Genomic DNA, 23,397 nt, shown 5'->3' with positions numbered 1-23,397 from the left:
TCAAACAAAATATACACTTTTAATTTTCACGAAATTTTCAGCAAATACAGATATCCAAGTGGAAATTTTTCTCACGAACCTTTAGATGTAGGAAAATTCTGAGTATGTCAGAGGAACGAGCGGCCAATTTTATGTAGGAAATGTGTGTATTCGCTTGAGTCTCGGACCAAAATTGACGCCAACATAGCCGATTAACGAAATTTAATAAAAATCCAAGGGTACCCCCTTGGAAAATGTTTTCCAAACTTTCCAAAAAAAAAATTTTGTTTAATGTTTTGGTACATGCACTTGGTCCAGCTTATTCCAAACATGTGTTTCTTTCTGATCCCTTAACCCCAGTTTGCCGGAAAAGAGGAAAAATCGAATTAAAAAATCTACAGTTTTTTCGGTTTTCCGGCAAAACGATGCATAATTTTTAGCCACATGTTTAGATTTTTTTAATCAGCAAGTCACCCTTAATCGAAATAATTCAAATTTCAAACAAAATATACACTTTTAATTTTCTCGAAATTTTCAGCGAATACATACATCCGAGTGGAAATTTTTCTCACGACCCGTTAGATGTAGGAAAATTCTGAGTATGTCAGAAGAACGAGCGACCAATTTAATGTAGGAAATGTGTATTCGCTTGACTCTCGGACCAAAATTGACGCAAACATAGCCGATTAACGAAATTTAGTAAAAATCCAATGGTCTACAGTTTTTTCGATTTCCGGCAAAACGGTGCATAATTTCTTGCCACGTGTTTAGATTTTTTTAATCAGCAAGTCACCCTTAATCGATATAATTCAAATTTCAAACAAAATATACACTTTTAATTTTCACGAAATTTTCAGCAAATACAGATATCCAAGTGGAAATTTTTCTCACGAACCTTTAGATGTAGGAAAATTCTGAGTATGTCAGAGGAACGAGCGGCCAATTTTATGTAGGAAATGTGTGTATTCGCTTGACACTCGGACCAAATATGACGTCAATATAGCCGATTAACCAAATTTGATAAAAATCCAAGGGTACCCCCTTGGAAAATTTTTTCCAAATTAAAAAAAAAAAAATTTTGTTTAATTGTTTGGTACATGCACTTGGTCCAGCTTATTCCAAACATGTGTTTCTTTCTGATCCCTTAACCCCAGTTTGCCGGAAAATAGGAAAAATCGAATTAAAAAATCTACGGTTTTTTCCGTTTTCCTGCAAAACGGTGCATAATTTTAAGCCACATGTTTAGATCTTTTTAATCAGCAAGTCACCCTTAATCGAAATTATTCAAATTTCAAACAAAACATACACTTTTAATTTTCTCGAAATTTTCAGCGAATACATACATCCAAGTGGAAATTTTTCTCACGAACCGTTAGATGTAGGAAAATTCTGAGTATGGAAGAAGAACGAGCGGCCAATTTTATGTAGGAAATGTCTATTCGCTTGACTCGCGGACCAAAATTGACGCCAATTTAGCATTAACGAAATTTGATAAAAATCCAATGGTCTACAGTTTTTTCGGTTTTCCGGCAAAACGATGCATAATTTTTAGCCACATATTTAGATTTTTTTAATCAGCAAGTCACCCTTAATCGAAATAATTCAAATTTCAAACAAAATATACACTTTTAATTTTCTCGAAATTTTCAGCAAATACATACATCCAAGTGGAAGTTTTTCTCACGAACCGTTAGATGTAGGAAAATTCTGAGTATGGCAGAAGAACCAGCGGCCAATTTTATGTAGGCAGTGTGTATTCGCTTGACTTTCGGACCAAAATTGACGCCAATATAGCCGATTAACCTAATTTGATAAAAATCCAAGGGTACCCCCTTGGAAAAATTTTTCCAAATTTTCCAAAAAAAAAAATTTTGTTTAATGTTTTGGTACATGCACTTGGTCCATCTTATTCCAAACATGTGTTTTTTTCTGATCCCTTAACCCCAGTTTGCCGGAAAAGTGGAAAAATCGAGTTAAAAAATCTACAGTTTTTTCGGTTTTCCGACAAAACGATGCATAATTTTAAGCCACATGTTTAGATCTTTTTAATCAGCAAGTCACCCTTAATCGAAATTATTCAAATTTCAAACAAAACATACACTTTTAATTTTCTCGAAATTTTCAGCGAATACATACATCCAAGTGGAAATTTTTCTCACGAACCGTTAGATGTAGGAAGATTCTGAGTATGTCAGAAGAACGAGCGGCCAATTTTATGAAGGAATTGTCTATTCGCTTGACTCGCGGACCAAAATTGACGCCAATTTAGCATTAACGAAATTTGATAAAAATCCAATGGTCTACAGTTTTTTCGGTTTTCCGGCAAAACGATGCATAATTTTTAGCCACATATTTAGATTTTTTTAATCAGCAAGTCACCCTTAATCGAAATAATTCAAATTTCAAACAAAATATACACTTTTAATTTTCTCGAAATTTTCAGCAAATACATACATCCAAGTGGAAGTTTTTCTCACGAACCGTTAGATGTAGGAAAATTCTGAGTATGGCAGAAGAACGATCGGCCAATTTTATGTAGGAAATGTGTATTCGCTTGACTCTCGGACCAAAATTGACGCCAACATAGCCGATTAACGAAATTTAATAAAAATCCAATGGTCTACAGTTTTTTCGATTTTCCGGCAAAACGGTGCATAATTTCTAACAACGTCTTTAGATTTTTTTAATCAGCAAGTCACCCTTATTCGAAATAATTCAAGTTTCAAACAAAATATACACTTTTAATTTTCACGAAATATTCAGCAAATACAGACATCCAAGTGGAAATTTTTCTCACGAACCGTTAGATGTAGGAAAATTCTGAGTATGGCAGAAGAACGATCGGCCAATTTTATGTAGGAAATGTGTATTCGCTTGACTCTCGGACCAAAATTGACGTCAGTATAGCCGATTAACCAAATTTGATAAAAATCCAAGGGTACCCCCTTGGAAAATTTTTTCCAAATTTTCAAAAAAAAAAATTTTGTTTAATGTTTTGGTACATGCACTTGGTCCAGCTTATTCCAAACATGTGTTTCTTTCTGATCCCTTAACCCCAGTTTGCCGGAAAAGAGGAAAAATCGAATTAAAAAATCTACAGTTTTTTCTGTTTTCCGGCAAAACGGTGCATAATTTTTAGCCACATGTTTAGATTTTTTTAATCAGCAAGTCACCCTTAATCGAAATAATTCAAATTTCAAACAAAATATACACTTTTAATTTTCACGAAATTTTCAGCAAATACAGACATCCAAGTGGAAATTTTTCTCACGAACCATTAGATGTAGGAAAATTCTGAGTATGTCAGAAGAACGAGCGGCCAATTTTATGTAGGAAATGTGTATTCGCTTGAGTCTCGGACCAAAATTGACGCCAACATAGCCGATTAACGAAATTTAATAAAAAACCAATGGTCTACAGTTTTTTTGATTTTTCGGAAAAACGGTGCATAATTTCTGGCCACGTGTTTAGATTTTTTTAATCAGCAAGTCACCCTTAATCGAAATAATTCAAATTTCAAACAAAATATACACTTTTAATTTTCACGAAATTTTCAGCAAATACAGACATCGAAGTGGAAATTTTTCTGACGAACCGTTAGATGTAGAAAAATTCTGAGTATGTCAGAAGAACCAGCGGCCAATTTTATGTAGAAAATGTCCATTCGCTTGACTCTCGGACCAAAATTGACGCCAATTTAGCATTAACGAAATTTGATAAAAATTAAATGGTCTACAGTTTTTTCGATTTTCCGGCAAAACAGTGCCAAATTTTTGGACACGTGTTTAGATTTTTTTAATCAGCAAGTCACCCTTAATCGAAATAATTCAAATTTCAAACAAAATATACACTTTTAATTTTCACGAAATTTTCAGCAAATAGTGATATCCAAGTGGAAATTTTTCTCACGAACCTTTAGATGTAGGAAAATTCTGAGTATGTCAGAGGAACGAGCGGCCAATTTTATGTAGGAAATGTGTATTCGCTTGACTCTCGGACCAAATATGACGTCAATATAGCCGATTAACCAAATTTGATAAAAATCCAAGGGTACCCCCTTGGAAAATTTTTTCCAAATTAAAAAAAAAAAAAAAATTTGTTTAATTGTTTGGTACATGCACTTGGTCCAGCTTATTCCAAACATGTGTTTCTTTCTGTTCCCTTAACCCCAGTTTGCCGGAAAAGAGGAAAAATCGAATTAAAAAATCTACGGTTTTTTCCGTTTTCCTGCAAAACGGTGCATAATTTTAAGCCACATGTTTAGTTTTTTTTAATCAGCAATTCACCCTTAATCGAAATTATTCAAATTTCAAACAAAATATACACTTTTAATTTTCACGAAATTTTCAGCAAATACAGACATCCGAGTGGAAATTTTTCTCCCGAACCGTTAGATGTAGGAAAATTCTGAGTATGGAAGAAGAACGAGCGGCCAATTTTATGTAGGAAATGTGTATTCGCTTGACTCTCGGACCAAAATTGACGCCAACATAGCCGATTAACGAAATTTAATAAAAATCCAATGGTCTACAGTTTTTTCGATTTTCCGGCAAAATGGTGCATAATTTCTGGCCACGTGTGTAGATTTTTTTAATCAGCAAGTCACCCTTAATCGATATAATTCAAATTTCAAACAAAATATACACTTTTAATTTTCACGAAATTTTCAGCAAATACAGACATCCGAGTGGAAATTTTTCTCACGAACCGTTAGATGTAGGAAAATTCTGAGTATGTCAGAAGAACGAGCGGCCAATTTTATGTAGGAAATGTCCATTCGCTTGACTTTCGGACCAAAATTGAAGCCAATTTAGCTTAACGAAATTTGATAAAAATCCAATGGTCTACAGTTTTTTCGGTTTTCCGGCAAAACGGTGCATAATTTTTAGCCACATATTTAGATTTTTTTAATCAGCAAGTCACCCTTAATCGAAATAATTCAAATTTCAAACAAAATATACACTTTTAATTTTCTCGAAATTTTCAGCAAATACATACATCCAAGTGGAAATTTTTCTCACGAACCGTTAGATGTAGGAAAATTCTGAGTGTGGCAGAAGAACGATCGGCCAATTTTATGTAGGAAATGTGTATTCGCTTGACTCTCGGACCAAAATTGACGCCAACATAGCCGATTAACGAAATTTAATAAAAATCCAATGGTCTACAGTTTTTTCGATTTTCCGGCAAAACGGTGCATAATTTCTAACAACGTGTTTAGATTTTTTTAATCAGCAAGTCACCCTTATTCGAAATAATTCAAATTTCAAACAAAATATACACTTTTAATTTTCACGAAATTTTCAGCAAATACAGACATCCAAGTGGAAATTTTTCTCACGAACCGTTAGATGTAGGAAAATTCTGAGTATGGCAGAAGAACGATCGGCCAATTTTATGTAGGAAATGTGTATTCGCTTGACTCTCGGACCAAAATTGACGTCAATATAGCCGATTAACCAAATTTGATAAAAATCCAAGGGTACCCCCTTGGAAAAATTTTTCCAAATTTTCCAAAAAAAAAATTTTGTTTAATGTTTTGGTACATGCACTTGGTCCAGCTTATTCCAAACATGTGTTTCTTTCTGATCCCTTAACCCCAGTTTGCCGGAAAAGAGGAAAAATCGAATTAAAAAATCTACAGTTTTTTCGGTTTTCCGGCAAAACGGTGCATAATTTTTAGCCACATGTTTAGATTTTTTTAATCAGCAAGTCACCCTTAATCGAAATAATTCAAATTTCAAACAAAATATACACTTTTAATTTTCACGAAATTTTCAGCAAATACAGACATCCAAGTGGAAATTTTTCTCACGAACCGTTAGATGTAGGAAAATTCAGAGTATGTCAGAACAACGAGCTTCCAATTTTATGTAGGATGTGTGTATTCGCTTTACTCTCGTACCAAAATTGACGTCAATATAGCCGATTAACCAAATTTGATAAAAATCCAAGGGTACCCCTTGGAAAATTTTTTCCAAATTTTCCAAAAAAAAAAATTTTGTTTAATGTTTTGGTACATGCACTTGGTTCAGCTTATTCCAAACATTTGTTTTTTTCTGATCCCTTAACCCCAGTTTGCCGGAAAAGAGGAAAAATCGAATTAAAAAATCTACAGTTTTTTCGGTTTTCCTGCAAAACGGTGCATAATTTTAAGCCACATGTTTAGATTTTTTTAATCAGCAAGTCACCCTTAATCAAAATAATTCAAATTTCAAACAAAATATACACTTTTAATTTTCACGAAATTTTCAGCAAATACAGACATCCAAGTGGAAATTTTTCTCACGAACCGTTAGATGTAGGAAAATTCTGAGTATGTCAGAAGAACGAGCGGCCAATTTTATGTAGGAAATGTGTATTCGCTTGAGTCTCGGACCAAAATTGACGCCAACATAGCCGATTAACGAAATTTAATAAAAATCCAATGGTCTACAGTTTTTTCGATTTTCCGGAAAAACGGTGCATAATTTCCAGCCACATGTTAATTTCTTTTTAAACAGTAAGTCACCCTTAATTGAAATAATTGTTTTTCGACCATATTTTTGTTTGTGCCGTGGGGTCAAATCCACAGTTGCCCTTGAAACTTTAGAAATTGATGTATTTTATTTTTCTGTTGGAGTGATTATTGCTCAATAATAAAGTTTTTATTTTCAATAATTGATGGATTCGACCGTTACTTAATGGAAATTCATTTTATGTAACAATAAAACACTGAAAACTTTGTTTTCAAACTTCCACAAAATTTATTTTAAATTTTTATCACTACTGCTGTTTCGGCTGATTGCCTTTCTCAAGTGATCTGTTTTTGGTATGGGTTTATTTTTATTTTCACTATTTTCCTTGGTGAGATGTTTTTGGCTTCTCCCATGATGTTCTGGAACCACAGTTGCACAACAAACATGCAATGTTTGCTAAATTCATAAAAAATAGGATACGACTGTCGGAATATCGTTAAAGAGCAATTGAAACCATTTATTATAACCCTAAACACCAAGAATACAAAACAATAGGCGCACGAGTTGCAAGCTAGGCTAGACAGCATTGACAAACAATGGCATTATAGCATAATATACTATACATCTCAATTATATACCCTTTTTGTAAAAAAAATTAAATTTTGCTAGGTGGCTCTAATAATTTGATCACCCACTGTATACGGTCAGCGTTTACTTAGTTTAAACAAGATATTAATAACAGGAAAATTTTTTATTTTACAGAATTCGATTGGGCTGTCTCCTTTATCATCTCTAATACCTAATCTGAATCCTGCTGTATAAAATTCTACCCTCTCTTCACCTACATTGGCATTAAAGTCTCCATGTTGACTGTTAATATCCGAATGGTAATTTGATATTTTTCTATCGCTGTTAATCCTGGAATTATTTGCCGATATAAAAACTTTTCGAATATCCTTTATATAATTTTCTATCGGATTACAAAATAAATCAACAACTCTTATTCACTTTGTAATTGCTTGAGTGTCTTCATATATATGTCCACAACGGTTCAACATTTAGCAAAACTACTTTTGCAGATGGTAGAGATGTTATTTTTGGACATTTGTAATACTCCTTTTCGATTATTTCTTAGTCTCTTAGTCTTAGAACAGTCACAGTCTGACGCTAGACTTAGCGGGTAATAAAAGTATTTTTAGTTTTACGAGGCCTACAAGAAAAACTATTACAGCGTATACATCGGGAAAATTGTATATCGATTTTACAATTACGCTGTAAAATATGAACCAGATCTGTCTGACGCCTCGTCAAGGTTTATAAATAATTCTAGGAAACGACACTATTTTTATTATTATATTTTTGTAATATTTTGGAATGGATGAAGCACACAACGAACATTGCAGAGATAAGGAATTTCAAAAGCCGTTAGGAAAGACATATGAAAGTTTAATACTAAGGAAATAACTAATGACATAGAACAAAACAAAAGTATAAGAGTCCTAATAAGAACGTTGATCACAGGAACGAGAAATATTTATAGTATATATATATATATATATATATAGAAAAAGTAGTCCAAAGTTTTTTGACTAGTTTGGAAAAAATATATATGTATAAGCTTGGATTCAGAATAAATAGTACGCCTTAGCAAAGCTCTATTTTTTATTGACTACCACACCCAAAAAGAAAAAAGTATTTACATATATATATATATATATATATATATATATATATATATATATATATATATATATATATATATATGTATATATATATATATATACAGGGTGAGTCATGAGGAAATTTATATACTTCTACCATATGTAGAGTCCCTCAGGGAGCATATCATGTGGCCACTAAAAAATGTCAACTCCTCTTCTTTATTAATTAACAGGGTGATTTGTGTAATTGACCATTTATTTCATTTTACTGTAGTGTTTATACGGCTCATTTGATTTTTTTAATTTTTGCATGATACAGTACACTACTATCAAGCATTCGACTGGTATTAGCTAAACTAAAAAATTCCAGGACTGGCTTTGGAAAAATTAATTTAGAGATTCGTATTAAATATTACACCCTGTATAAATTTTTTTTAAAATGCAATAAGTGATTTTCAAACTACATAAATAGCCAATGAAAACGACATATGCGACAATGTTGTCGCACTTTTATTAAATTTTTAGTGAACGATCAAATCTTACCAAAAATAGAACAACCATAATGAAGTATCAAATTATAAGGTATTAATTTAAACAAATGTTATAAATTTCAAACATTTTAATTAAAATGAGTTCCTACAACATAATCTAATACGTAGAAAATTAACATCTTTACTGTCACTTTGTATTATCTCTACGATAGAATCAATTGTTTTTCAATTTTAAATTTTTACTCATAGATCGTATTGGGGCATTATTTTTGATAAATAATAAATTAAATTGATTAAAAAGTCAAACCTCTTGTATGTGTTAGTTTTTGTTGATTGTAAATGATTAAAATTTTATGTCAAATAATAATACATTGCATCAACTGGACTAAATAAAAATAAATCTAAAAAATTATAGTTTATTCGTCTTCCGGGTTTGGACCGTGTCATTTGTGAGTGACCCAAAAGTGGGTTCATCTCGACGTTTCGCTACAATTGTATGTAGCTTCTTCAGGAGAACAAAAAAGAAAAAGAAAAACAAGAGACAGGAAGATGGGTAGTTAGCAACGGTAACTCAGTTACTCAACGCAACCAGAGGCGAATACTAACTACCAAGATGGGCATTTGGTCACAGTAACTCAACTACTCAACGCAGCCAGAGGTGAAAACCAAATGCCAGGACAGGGATTCACGTCCAACAGCTCAGAACACTGAGCACACAGAGAAGAACTGAGAACACTGAACACACAGAGAAGAACTTGGCCATCTGCAAAAAACCCTTGTCGCCAACGGTTACTCCAAGTCCACAATTCAAAATATTACACACCGACATCTACATCCCCCTTTACACCCTAGGACGACAAATTCAGAATCTTCGGGTAATACTCCTGTGGCTTTTCTTCCGTATATTCGAAGTGTTACTGATAGGATTGGCAAAATTCTTCGCAAAGAAGGTATCAGGACTACTTTTCGACCACCCAAGAAAATCTCACAATATCTTCCCTCTCCTAAGGACCCATTACCGCCCCTATCTTCCTGTGGTGTCTATTCTATTCCATGTTCCTGTGGACAAGTGTATATTGGCGAAACTGGTCGTTCCGTCAAAACTCGTATTCAAGAGCATCAAAGATGCATTCGATCAGGTCTTTTCTCCCATTCTGCAGTTGCAGAACACTGCCAAGAAACCGGTCATTCCATATTGTTCGAAAAAACCCATATTATTTCTAAGAGCCCCTTCTTTTATTCCAGGAAAATCCGCGAATCTCTAGAGATCCGAAAAAATCCACATAATATCAATCGAGAGGAAGGATACTACTTGTCTCCCATCTGGAATCTCAGTCTAGAGCCGCCGTCCGGTCCCGCTCCCCCGATGCAGCCATATGATTGGCCAGCGCGCGCTTCTTGACGTTCGCGCCACGGAGTGTGCCGATACGTCCCAACACGACAGGTCACCGCGACTATAAATAGAGCGGTAGCGGAGTAATCGTCGGATTCACTCCCTGCCTCTCGACGCGTCAGTGTTCTGAGCTGTTGGACGTGAATCCCTGTCCTGGCATTTGGTTTTCACCTCTGGCTGCGTTGAGTAGTTGAGTTACTGTGACCAAATGCCCATCTTGGTAGTTAGTATTCGCCTCTGGTTGCGTTGAGTAACTGAGTTACCGTTGCTAACTACCCATCTTCCTGTCTCTTGTTTTTCTTTTTCTTTTTTGTTCTCCTGAAGAAGCTACATACAATTGTAGCGAAACGTCGAGATGAACCCACTTTTGGGTCACTCACAAATGACACGGTCCAAACCCGGAAGACGAATAAACTATAATTCTGACTCTGGCCGTGGAAGCCTACGATTTCATTTAAATCTAAAAAAGTTTAAAATGAAGGTTGGCGTTGACCGTTTGACGTTTCTTGATATTTTATACCCATTGTCATTATTGTCATTATCAATTGTTATTTATGTGTACAAGAATACATATTTATTCTGTCATATCTACGTTAAGTACATTGTGTTAATTTTGGTAGAGCTTTTGTTACTTTCGTTCAAAATGCCACATCAGTTTTCGACCACAGAATATGCAGACATAATATTTGTTTATGGATTCTGTAATGGGAATGGTAGGGCTGCTAGTAGAGAATATCGCAGGAGATTTCCTAATCGTCGAACTCCCAGTCATCCAACATTTGGGTCAGTTTTTAATTAATTTAGAGAAAATGGCACTTTTCCTAGTGGAACCACAGAGCGACATGTAGATGAAACGCAGAAAGATGACATTATGGACGCCGTTACTATGAACCCTACAATAAGCACTAGACAAGTAAGTCGAGAACTCAATGTTACTCAATCAAAAGTAAGTAAAGTCTTACAAAAAAATAATCTATACCCATATCACATTCAAATGGTTCAGCGACTACATGCTGGAGATGAGATCGATAGGTTGGAATTTTGTAGATGGATTAACAATAATCGACCAACGCTATCATTTTGGCTTTACAACCCTGTGTGGGTCCTAGCCTCCCCAAGAATTTTTCTCCAGTCGTCCCTATCCATCGCCTTCCTCCGCCAAGCACGTATTTCCATATTTCTCATGTCTTCATCGATGTTATCTAGGAATCTTGTTCTGGGTCTTCCTCTTCTTCTTTGACCAATAGGTCTATCAAGGAGCGTTTTTCTAGCTGGGTCGGTTTGCTCCATCCGCATAACATGGCCTACCCACCTTAGACGTCCTATCTTTATGTGTTTTACGATATCTGGTTCCTGGTATATCCTATAGAGTTCGAAGTTGTATCGTCTTCTCCAGACACCATTTTCATTTACCGCTCCATAGATGCGCCTTAGTATTTTTCTTTCGAAACATCCTAACATGTTTTCATTACTTTTTGTTAAAGTCCAGGTTTCTGAACCATATGTTAGGACTGGGCGTATTATTGTTTTGTAGAGTTTTACTTTTGTGTTTCTTGATATAACTGTAGATTTAAAAAGGAGATTAAGCCCAAAATAGCATCTATTAGCCGTGCAAATTCTGCGGTTTATCTCTGCGGTAGTGTCATTTTCAGTATTGACGAGCGTTCCCAGGTATACAAATTCGTTAACTGCTTCGATGACGTCATTTTCTATAACAAGTGGCCGTAGTGTTTGTGGTTGCGTACCTATTTTCATGTATTTCGACCAACGCTATACAGGACACTATTTACAGATGAAGCCCAATTTACCAGAGACGGGATAAATAATTCACGAAATTCACATGTGTGGGCAGAAGAAAATCCCCATGCTATTCGAGAACGTCGTTCTCGGTTAAGGTTTTCGGTTAACGTGTGGATTGGTGTCATAAATAACCAATTAGTAGGTCCTCACTTTTTTGATGGTCCTTTAACAGGGCAGGTCTATTTGAACTTTCTACAAAATATTTTGCCGAATTTGCTTGCCAACGCGAACGTTGCTATCCGAGGGATGTATTTTCAGCATGATGGGGCACCCCCACACTTTTTACTGGCAGTGAGACAACATCTCAATAATGTTTATGGCAACAGGTGGATAGGACGTGCAGGTCCTATTTCGTGGCCTTCAAGATCCCCTGATTTCAATCCCGTTGATTACCATATTTGGGGACGATTGAAGCAACTAGTTTACGCAGTGAATATTAATAACCGACAACAATTAATCGATAGAATTATACATTGTTGTAATACTATTAGAAACGATCCCCAGAGTATCCGTAATTCAATACGTCAATTAACAATTCGGCAACAAAAATGTGTACCGGCTGCAGGGTTCCATTTCGAAAATCTATTTTGAATTATTTTTATTTTGTTACCATTATTGTATCTTTTCCAGTTCTAATTTATGGGTTTATCATAACTATGTACATATTTTTAGTTTTTTTTTTTTAAATTGTTCTTCGTTATTGTTAGTAGTTACTGTTTTTTGTTGTGCAGTGACTCAGTTTATCATTTCAATTAAAATGTTTGAAATTTATAACATTTGTTTAAATTAATTACCTTATAATTTGATACTTCATTATGGTTGTCCTATTTTTGGTAAGATTTGATCGTTCACTAAAAATTTAATAAAAGAGCGACAACATTGTCGCATATGTCGTTTTCATTGGCTATTTATGTAGTTTGAAAATCACTTATTGCATTTTAAAAAAAATATATACAGGGTGTAATATTTAATACGAATCCCTAAATTAATTTTTCCAAAGCCAGTCCTGGAATTTTTTAGTTTAGCTAATACCAGTCGAATGCTTGATAGTAGTGTACTGTATCATGCAAAAATTAAAAAAATCAAATGAGCCGTATAAACACTACAGTAAAATGAAATAAATGGTCAATTACACAAATCACCCTGTTAATTAATAAAGAAGAGGAGTTGACATTTTTTAGTGGCCACATGATATGCTCCCTGAGGGACTCTACATAAGGTAGAAGTATGTAAAGTTCCTCATGACTCACCCTGTATATAGAAAAGGTTAATGTGAGTGAATAATAAAAGTAAAATGGAATGGCATGTCTCGCAAAACAGGAAAACAAAAAACAAGATAGTATATCGATGGAAGGCAACCGTATGTACGTATTTCTGACTATTGGTCGTCTTCAGTTCGATAGAGCCAAGTTAGAAAAGGAGCATGTTAACTTAAGAAAGGATCTCTACGGGAGCAGTGCGACCAATTTGTGGCATTAGAGTTAGAAGACCCTGATGGTTTTCCTTTGTTCAGGTAGCTGTAGCTTCCTCCGTGGCTGTTGTTAGTTGTTGCCCTGAAAATCATCAGGGTCTTCTAACTCTAATGCCACAAAATGCTGTAATGATCCTTTTCCAAATTAACATGCTTCTTTGTTGCTCAAAGATGAAAACCTTTAAAATGAAAAAAAGCTATAACTAAAGTTAAAGCAGCAATTCATTTTAAAGTTATACAAAACGAAATAAAATTTATTTGAGAGTGAAAATTATAGAGAGAAAAACGAGAACTAAACGACAAAATCAGAACAATGTCGCTAATTTACGTCCAAGCCTACAAAACTCCTTACATTAAATAAGTAAGTTTAAATGATAATTTTATTATATTACAATTTGTTAATATATAATAATATTTGATTTTTTTTTCAGACAAAGCAATTGGAAAAGGCCGCATCAGCTGCTTTTACGTTTCTTGTAGCGCATCCGGATAATACGGTGATGTCGACCAATTTAAAGCACTATCTTGATCACAACATTGAAAAAAAAGACATTGTAAACTACGATGCCAAAGTAAGTGGATATGCCTTTTGTTATCAATACCTGTGATAGTTTCTACTTACGCTGATTTACCGCGTTATAACTTTAGCATCATATTATTGCCCAGTGAGCGATAAAATAGATTCAGGGTCAGCTTAAAATCATTTTTTAATCTTTTATTAAAATAATATTACACTATTATTCTTCTTATAAGCAATATAAACTTTTTTCTTCCTTTTTTTAATCGGTACGACATCGGTTGAAAATCCATTGTGGTACAAGATATTCAAAAAATTTATTTTGACAAAATGTAGACAAAGATATTTTTCATACTTGGAAAATATGTGGAATTCTACAGGGTGCTTAATAACTACTTGGTATAGCAAACATACAATTTTTTAAATGGGACACAATATATATTTTTTCATATTTATATTCCTCTTATAATTCTTGTTCTTATAATATTGGGCTTTGTATTACTATACAGAGTATTTAACAAGTTACGACCATTTTTATTTCGAAATCCCTATGAAATCAACGCCATCTACATATATAAAGAAGTAATGCATAAACAATTACATATTACTAAGTTCTCGCGAAGAACCGCGTTAAGGATTTGGAACTCGACGTTTTTGCACCCATTTTGGAGGGGCGTAGGAAATTTCGACACTAAGCAGGTAGCGACTAAAATTTAATGGCAATTTTTGACACCAGCCCCAATTCCCGTTTTTATCTTACAGGTATATTCGACACCAAATAAATATAGCTGCGACATAAATAAAATACCATAATTAATTAATTGATTTATTTTAATAAAAGTAATGTGCATTTTATTTCTTTATAACTGTAATAATATCTAAATATAATACAACTAGCACCTAATTTTTGTACATTTTACCGTTAATATACTTGTATACAATGATTTATTTGCTATTATAGGAATGATAAGATACAGCTTTTATAAAATCTAACCTACGTATTTGTTGGGATCGTAGTTTATCCATCATTTTCTCCAAAAATGCCAATTTAGCCTTAACAGTAGTATCTTTGATTTTTGCTGGTATATGTAAACTATTTATTTTGACATAAGTGTCTACTTGAAATTCTTTTAACTTTTCAATAAAAATAAAAATAGAAGGATGTGTTGAATAAAAAGAAGAATTAAATCTCGAATGAAAGGATTTACAGGCATTTGTGGTCCTCGCAATAGACGGATTCTGATTAGACCATATGTGTGGTGGAAATAGAGCGCTATCGAAAATGTAATTTTCCAGTAAATAATCTGCATATATATCAAGTGTTGCGTTTATAGGTTTATATGACATTAAATCATAAAGAAAGCATTCTTCAACTTCTGCTGGATTTAAATAAGTTAAACCAAACGTATGCCTTAACCATTTTCCAATTTCTGAATTTGTATCCTTATATTCTTGTACCAAACCCACAGATTGAATTTTTTTAAACAAGTTTTGGTGTAAGTGAAAACGGCATCCACTAATTTTTGCATTGGGCCACATATACAATAAAGTACAGTGAATTGCTTTTTCAAAGTCCACAAATATTTCAGTTGGCTCTAATGATAATTGAAATGTTTCAAAAATCTTAGACCTTAATAAAGAAAATAAATTTTTGTATGTCATTGACAATTTGTCCTTTAACAAACAGTATGCTAAAGGAACATAATGTCCATTTTCCAAGCCATGTATAGTAAATAATTGTAGAAAATATTTGGTACTGTATGAAAATGTACCATCCATATACAAAGTTTTTAATTTACACAACAAACGAATATTTGTCTCGCATGAAAATACAATTACATTTAATTCAGGATGATTTAAAAACAAAAAACTTTCATTGCGACAGGTTTTAGGAGAATAATTACTAACCGCGTTATGGACTTCTGATATGCTTCTTGGTAACGGACCTGGTAACAGTTTACGACGACAGTTGTAAATGTTCTTTCTTATGCTAGCTATGTCAGGAACCGTCAGCAAATTGGCATCACACTCAGCAACAGCAGTTCTTGTAATTTTGGCAGGCTTACCCGCCGTGACAATAAATATTGGGAAAACCCGCTTGTCCTGCTTGGGTGCAAATGTCCATCGCCGCTAATTACCTACCTACCTGCTTTACGCCGCGGTGTCGAAATTTCCTATAATAAAATTTGACCCTTCGATTACCCCAGGTACAAAGACAATTTGGTGTCGAAAGTTCGCCCGCCGTTTTGGAGCCATTATCAAGAGGGATACGGTTACGTTCGAGTTCGAAGGGCAAGCTTATGATGACTAGAATAATCGTATCGTTATATTCTTTATTTTTCTTAATTTTCTTTACAAACTCCATCGTTGAACAACTTTAAAATATTTAATTTTTCAAACATTTTCGTATTTCAGGATTATGTCTACCTATATGCCCATGGAGCTGATGCGTATGACAAGAAAGAATGGCAATTTGTTGTGTTTAATATGGAGGAGAGTTTGGTACATTACCTTCAAGCGGAAGAAGAATGTAGAGCTCAGTGTGAGGGACCATTCGATCACGGCTGGTATCCCGATTTTATACCATCTATATCAAGTAGGTATTGTAAGATTAAATTTATATTATTGAAATGTGGGAGAGGACAATCTAACCAAGTAGTAATAGCCAAAGGTTAAGAAGTCTAACTTATATGATGAGAAAACCAAAGCCACAAGTTGGACTTAATATAAATATTATTAAATTAGAAGATAGTATTTCAACAGTTTGTTTATATATAAATGTTATGCTTGATTTTTTCTTTTATGCTTTCTACGCTGATTACAGCATTTTTCTCTTTTTCTTTTGCTTCTATAGGCATAATAATATTTTATTACTTTTGTACACAAAATTACCTGTACACAGTCAGATAGACATTGAGGGAGATGATCCGGCTGACAGACAAATGTAAAGCTTCTCTGGGTAACATCTCATAGAGGAATCGTAGGAAACGAAAAAGTGGAAGAACTAGTGATCAAAGCAATTACTGACGGACGAACCGAAAGGACAAAATTCAGTTCATCGATATCTATTTTAGTATAAAACATGAATTGCGGAACATCTAATAACGAGAAAACTACCAGCAGAATGTTCCTACTCTGTCCAGTGACCCAGCAGTACCGTCTCACATAATGCTCTGTCTACTCCTTCAAAAGAACCACAAGCAATTTACCAGAGGAGCCAAATATACTGCTAAATTGTAATACAAAAACAGTTAAATTGCTAAATGACTCAAATCTAATAATATTAATTTATGAAACTGCTTAAAAAACCTTCTTTAAGAAACTTCTAGCTCAATATTCTCTTCAAAAATCCAAGAATGATTTTTACACTAACACTGTTTCGTTTTTTTTTAGATCATTTCACAGTATCTTTAAGATGCAAACAAAAATGTAGAAAGAAATTGAGCTCATTGAACGGAGAAATTCATGATGATTTATTACCCAGCCATTATCACTATCTGCAATACGCTTATTATAAACGTAAGTAATGTTAAATAAATTCCGTTTGATATAATTACCCGTTAAGTAAATATTACGAAACTATAATTATCGCATTATTTTTAATTCGATAAAATTATTTTCAATATGTTAATCAATAGTGTTTTGTTGACCACACTAGGTGCTATTTATACGAATATTCTGAAAGTTTTTGTTGATAAAGAGCGTCTTGTACAATTGAGAAGAAAAAATTTTATTATATGAGACTTTAATTCAAATATAGAAACCCTGTAAATAAAAAACCCTCTGTAAATGCAGATAGTTTTTTTTATTTATTTAATTAATGGCTTTGGATAACTTGATCCATTCAGCCACGATAATGAAGATAGTTTTAAAAATATCTTCTTCTTCCTATGCCGTCTCCATTAACGGAGGTTATGTATTTGTTATGACTAATTCTTTCTTCTGGTAGTACTGGACTAGTCTATCTCCTCTTTCGTTTCTTTTACCTAACACAAAATGTCCTACTATATTTTTCCAGTTTTTCCTCGACCGACTTTAGCATTAAAGTCGCCCATAATTATTTTTACCTCCTGCTTCTTTATGTTTTTTGTTAGTAGAATTTTTCGACCTCAGCATCATTGCTATCAGATGTTGGAGCATACACTTGGATTAGATTTATGTTTAGAGGTTTGGATTTCAGCTGAAGTAGCATCATACGTTCGTTAAAGGGAATGAAATTTGTCACAAACTCTTTTAAATTATTGTTGATAATAATACCAACACCATGGCTATGTTCTCCAGTGCTTTTGCCTGAGTAAAAAATAGTATTATTATCATTGGTGTAGTTTCCAGAATTTGGCCATAGAACTTCTGAAAAGCCCAATACTTGTATGTCTAATCTCTCCATTTCTAGCATGACTGTTGATAATATTCCTGCTTCATAAAGTGTTCTTATATTCCACGTTGCTATGCGTTTTAAATCGCTTACACTAAATTTGTTTCTCCGCTCGGGGAATCTTCGCACCCCTGTCCCCTTAAAGGGATGCCAGGCACTCGGGGCCACTGTTTGATTTACGTCCATTTGTGGTTGCTCTTGAGAATCCTTAGGGATCTTTAACACAGTGGTTTCTTCTTGCCTTCTGCATCCTTATGCCGTTGATCTTGGTTCATCCGCCTTTGAGATCGATTTCTCAATCTCAGGACAAAAGAGTGCCCTCCCACTTACCAACTCATCCGCCCGAAACCGTTAATCAGTAAGTGGGGGTTTGCTTATACCGGTAAACATTCGGTGATTTCGCAGTATCACAACCGGTTAAATCATAATTACCGCCTGTGATTATTTAGTATCAGACCGGTAAAGAGATGTTCTTACCGCTCCTATCCTGTAATGACATAGCTGCTGCCCTATGCCATGCTCTCAGTTGATCCGCGGGTGTTTATTTGGCAAAGCCTTATTCACACCTGCCCCACATATCTGTAGGACGTTCCCTATCAGCCATTGGGACGCGCCATGTTGAGGTTGAGAACTACCCCCTCCGAGTGTGTTTTTCAAGAAGTACTGAAGAGCCCCTACTCAATTCAGAACCCCTTCTTCTTGGAAACTACACCGGCACGGTGTAGCATTTTAAAATATAGTTTGATGTATTTGCTACACATTTATTTGTATTTAGTAAAATGAAGGCTACTTCTTTAATTATCTTCTTTTTGCTGTCCCTTCCCTTGCTGTTTCTTTCATGACTTTTAATGCATATTATTGCACTCTGTGCTTATTATCCTAGGCATATTTGCATACTGTTTTTAATGTATGATTCATGCTCATTAATTCTAACACTTAGTGGTCCTGAAGTTTCTCCCAGATAAAAATTGTTGCATTCACATATGTTGCACATTTTATAAATGCAGTTCTTTGATATCCTGTATGTTATTGGATTTGGTTGGTTGGTGTAACACACTGACATTTATTCTTTCCAAAAGATCTGTGAAGTTATTGAACATTTCTTAGAGACCATCCAGGCCTTACGCACAAGAACTCAGAAGATTCACTCAAACTTTTTTGAAAATTTTGATTTTACATGATTTGAACTTTATTTGATTTTTTTTTAAATTTTGGTAGAACATTCTTTAAATTATTTCAACCAGAGGTAGGGGATCTAAATGTTTCTGAAACATTTCGTATCTGAAGGGCGAATTTTCAACACGTTTTACGCATTTTTATTGATTATTTGCAAAAGTGAGTGACAAAATCACCGAAGTAATAAAATAATTTATAAATTAAAAATTTTCTGAGCATTTTCACTAAAGAATATTACACAATAAGGAATGTCTTATATATTAAAAATGTATTAAGAATTTATTTTTTAGTGGGCAATCTCAAAGCTGCATGCCAAGCAGTAGCAAGTTACCTGTTGTTCTATCCAGATGATGAGACTATGCTTGACAACATGAGATATTACTCCAAACAACCAAAGGTGGAGATCACGTACTTCCAACCAAGAAGGGTAAATAAAGAAGGGTTAAAATTTAAAAAAATCATTAAGTACTGTTCTTATATTTTACTTTAAACTGCCAACAATCAATACAAGGATATAGTAGCGTGAGCAACGATTTTCGAACAAAAAATGGAAGTGTCTAGTTCATTCTAACAACATCAACAGTTTTCATTCTTATTCACAACTCTTCGTCCATATCTGGTTAAATATGGGCTATTTCCATGAGGTTTGTTATTGTCTCTCAATTTTTCTATTTGAAGCAATCACTTTTATGCTTTTTCGTCGACTTTTCTGAATGTTTCATTTTCTTTAGAAACCCCAATTTATTTATCTCTAGTGTTAATTACCAGATTCCATGTTTATTTAATGGTTATTCCGATTTACTTTGTTTTGTAAGCTGTTGTTAGAGATTTTTTTGTTTCTTGTTTAAATACGTTCCAAAAATCTTTTCCATATGTTAAAAATGGTTCTATTACGTTCTTGTATTCTCTTTGTATATTCTTTTAATCCTTTCAATGGTGCTTTTTGTCAGAACAAAGGTCCTTCATTGATTATTCTCAGTTTTTCTCCTCCAGATTTTCTGTGATCGGTCTAGCGACCTAGAGACCTCTATTCCTAAGAGAATATGCTGCATTCCCCCCTGTCTCTGTCTCTTTATGAAAGAAACAGTATTTTTTTATTGATTTTCACAACTATCTCTAGCAGTCGAGTCAAATCCTAGCTTTCAAAAAAGAAATTGACTGTAATTCAACGAAACTTTGTGCTCAACAGTTACTGTGTTTTCATTTAGGGCAACATTCTTATTCTTCAGTAGTCAATAAAACAAATATAGATATCACAACTGACATCGCAGCATCTCTGAAGTAGGACTTGTAAGGTGAGAAGTACTTCACGTGTACCCATGGAATTGCGGAATCCAAATTGCATTTCACCGACATTTTTTTTGTGTAAAATTACTATGGTATTTAAACTATATATTTTGAACTTTTGATTAAATGGCGCCATTCGTCTGGTGTGTATTTCGATAAACTAATTTTATGCTACAGTCCCCTTATATCGTTGTAGAAAACCAGCTTATTTTTAATTAATTCAAAAGCGTCCATGAATAGGTTCAGGTCTCACACAAGATCAAGATCATTCTGTTTCATCTTCTGGAGGTCTAGGTAGATTACTGAGTATTGTAATGGTTTTTTTCTAGTCTAGGTCAGGATATATTAATTTTTGTTTATTATTTCGATTGATACCTATTATAATTACAATACAAAAATAACAATCATCGTGATGGTTTGTTGGTTGGTTTCTTCAGTTTTATTTCACACATTCTCATTATCTTTACTCCAATATTATGGTCTCACCTGTGCTAGACAATTGTCAAGGTCTGGTTTTCTGATTTGTAATACCGAAGAAAAATATTTGATGCCAATAACATAATTATTTTTTAGGAAGCTACCCAATACATGCAGAGACAAATTTACGAGACCAGGATATTGAAATTTGTACATAACGACTTTAAAAATAAATTAGTAACAACAACAACTGAGGTAAATATTAACTTAATAAGTATCATGCTTAGATCTAACTATTATTATACGTCTATAAAATATGTGAAATCTTCCTTATTGTTATTTTATCGTGTTAGGGAGCGTTTTTTGAAATGTGGTTATAGTTCCTAGTATCCTTGACTCCTATTTATTTACTATTAGGAGTGGATCCAACGAGGAGTGTTGGATTTATAAAATTAACACAAATGAGCAAATATACTGCATAATACGTGTTAAAATTTATCAGAAATGATATTATTTTGACTATATAAACTCATACACAGCTTAAAAGAGAGGTTACATAAAATCCACTAGCAATAAAAAATACACAAACACTAACACAGATAAGAAGTTGCTTTCTGTACATACGATGACCTTTATATAACATATAAAGCCATCAAAAAGGGAGGATGAATTTATATTTTCAGTCTAGAACTTGCTGGTTTTCTTTCTTTCGCATTTCATATTACCATAGAAAATAAAAGGAAGAGGACTATATGAAACTTTATTTAAAAAGTAAAATCAATAAACAAATTATATATACATATAGAAGATTATATAAATTCCTAATCTGAGTGATAAAGATAAAGAAAAACCAGTAGTTATTAAAAACCCAAATTGCTTTATAAAAAGTGAACGAATTAGCGTGAAAACATAGCTGTTTTTGAAAACTAAATATTGACGAACTTTGGGCATATACATCACACAAACCGATTGTCCACAAACAAAATCAGGAGTAGGTATGCTAAAATATGATACGTAAGAAAGACAAATGACTTTTACAGCTGATTGCCACATAAATATTAATGTAACTCAAATAGGATGATTTTGTGTATATGTAAGACAAATAATATTATATTATAAACTATATATTGGACACAAATACAAATGGTAAAACAAAACTTATTATAAAATACAGTAAATACGTCTTTAAATAAACGGAAAATGTTCCAAATAAAGGTTAAAATGTCTCAATTCGCGTCACAAGATTTAATAGTTCAACATAGAAAAACATGAATTTGTAGGAAATAAACGTATTTAAATATAATAGCAATAATAATGCATATAGCAGTAAACGGTACTCGATATAGCAGCAAATGGTTTTGGTAACAAATTGTGTAGATTGTACTTTATCCCAATGGATGATAGCACCACCCGTTATTGAAAACGACACAGGAACCACAAAAGTAACGATGATGCCGAACACCGTGTGAATGTACCATTATTAGTCCAGTTACTGAGGCTTAAAATATGGTAATACCCAGTGGCGGCTTTTGGGGGTAGGCAGGATAGGCCGGGCCTACCCAATAATTTTAAGAGCTTTAAAATTGAAAAACATATATTTAAAAATTATGTTAATGCATGTAAATAACTTTTAAATGTACTAAATCACTCAATACATTACCGTCCGTTAAAACAACTAAGTTATTATATTACCACAGTAAGCATCGAATCATATTCAGGCATTTTAAATATCATTAATAGGCCCTATCGGAACTGGCCGACCCAGCTCACATAAGATCCCCGTTCAAAAAGCGTTTGAAGTTAAGCAGCTTGCCGGACAACGAATTATATTGTCGTGTTTACGCTTGCTGTTTAGGCACCAGACGATGGGGCCTACGATGACCATCGTTGTCACTTGTAACGTAATTATCGAATTGTAATATAAATTTTCTTTTAAATTATGATAAAAAAATATGTAACATAATCTTTAATTGTAACATATTTTTAAACAAACAACACAATTACAAACAAGTGCACGGTTGCCCAAATAAATTTAAAAAAATTCGTAAAATTCGAAGAAAAAAAAATCACATTTGCGTGATTTCTATATCGCCTGATTGTATGCAACTTATATATGTGAGATTGTTTTATAACTGATACATAAAAATGAGTTTTTATGACGCTTTACCAGGTTGGAGTAATAGTAATGTTGATAGTGAGTGTTTGGACATTGTTGTTTCACTATTGGAATCGTCATTATCTAGAAGAACTGAAATTTATAGAAAAAAAAAATTATTATGAATGAAAGGCATACTCCAACATTGCGAATTGACCAAAAAGATGGGAAAAAGGTGTGTACTTTTAATTGCTCTTGGTATGATATCTACAAATGG

At 33.6% G+C, this 23,397-nt stretch overlaps 1 protein-coding gene across 1 annotated transcript in view; it reads left to right on the top strand.

The window, feature by feature from the left end:
• LOC140452007 (prolyl 3-hydroxylase 1-like) overlaps nt 1-23,397 on the top strand; it is a 45,752-nt gene that overhangs the window by 6,063 nt on the left and 16,292 nt on the right. The window contains exons 2-6 of the mRNA XM_072546013.1: nt 13,685-13,825; nt 16,186-16,366; nt 17,164-17,289; nt 19,612-19,748; nt 21,182-21,280. Coding sequence (XP_072402114.1) covers nt 13,685-13,825; nt 16,186-16,366; nt 17,164-17,289; nt 19,612-19,748; nt 21,182-21,280 — 684 coding nt within the window. The remainder of the gene's footprint in view (nt 1-13,684; nt 13,826-16,185; nt 16,367-17,163; nt 17,290-19,611; nt 19,749-21,181; nt 21,281-23,397) is intronic.

This window comes from Diabrotica undecimpunctata, chromosome 10, assembly GCF_040954645.1.
Source record: "Diabrotica undecimpunctata isolate CICGRU chromosome 10, icDiaUnde3, whole genome shotgun sequence".
Lineage (NCBI taxonomy): Eukaryota > Metazoa > Arthropoda > Insecta > Coleoptera > Chrysomelidae > Diabrotica > Diabrotica undecimpunctata.
Note: the sequence above shows the minus strand (reverse complement) of the source record. Positions and strands in the feature narration are given on the sequence as shown.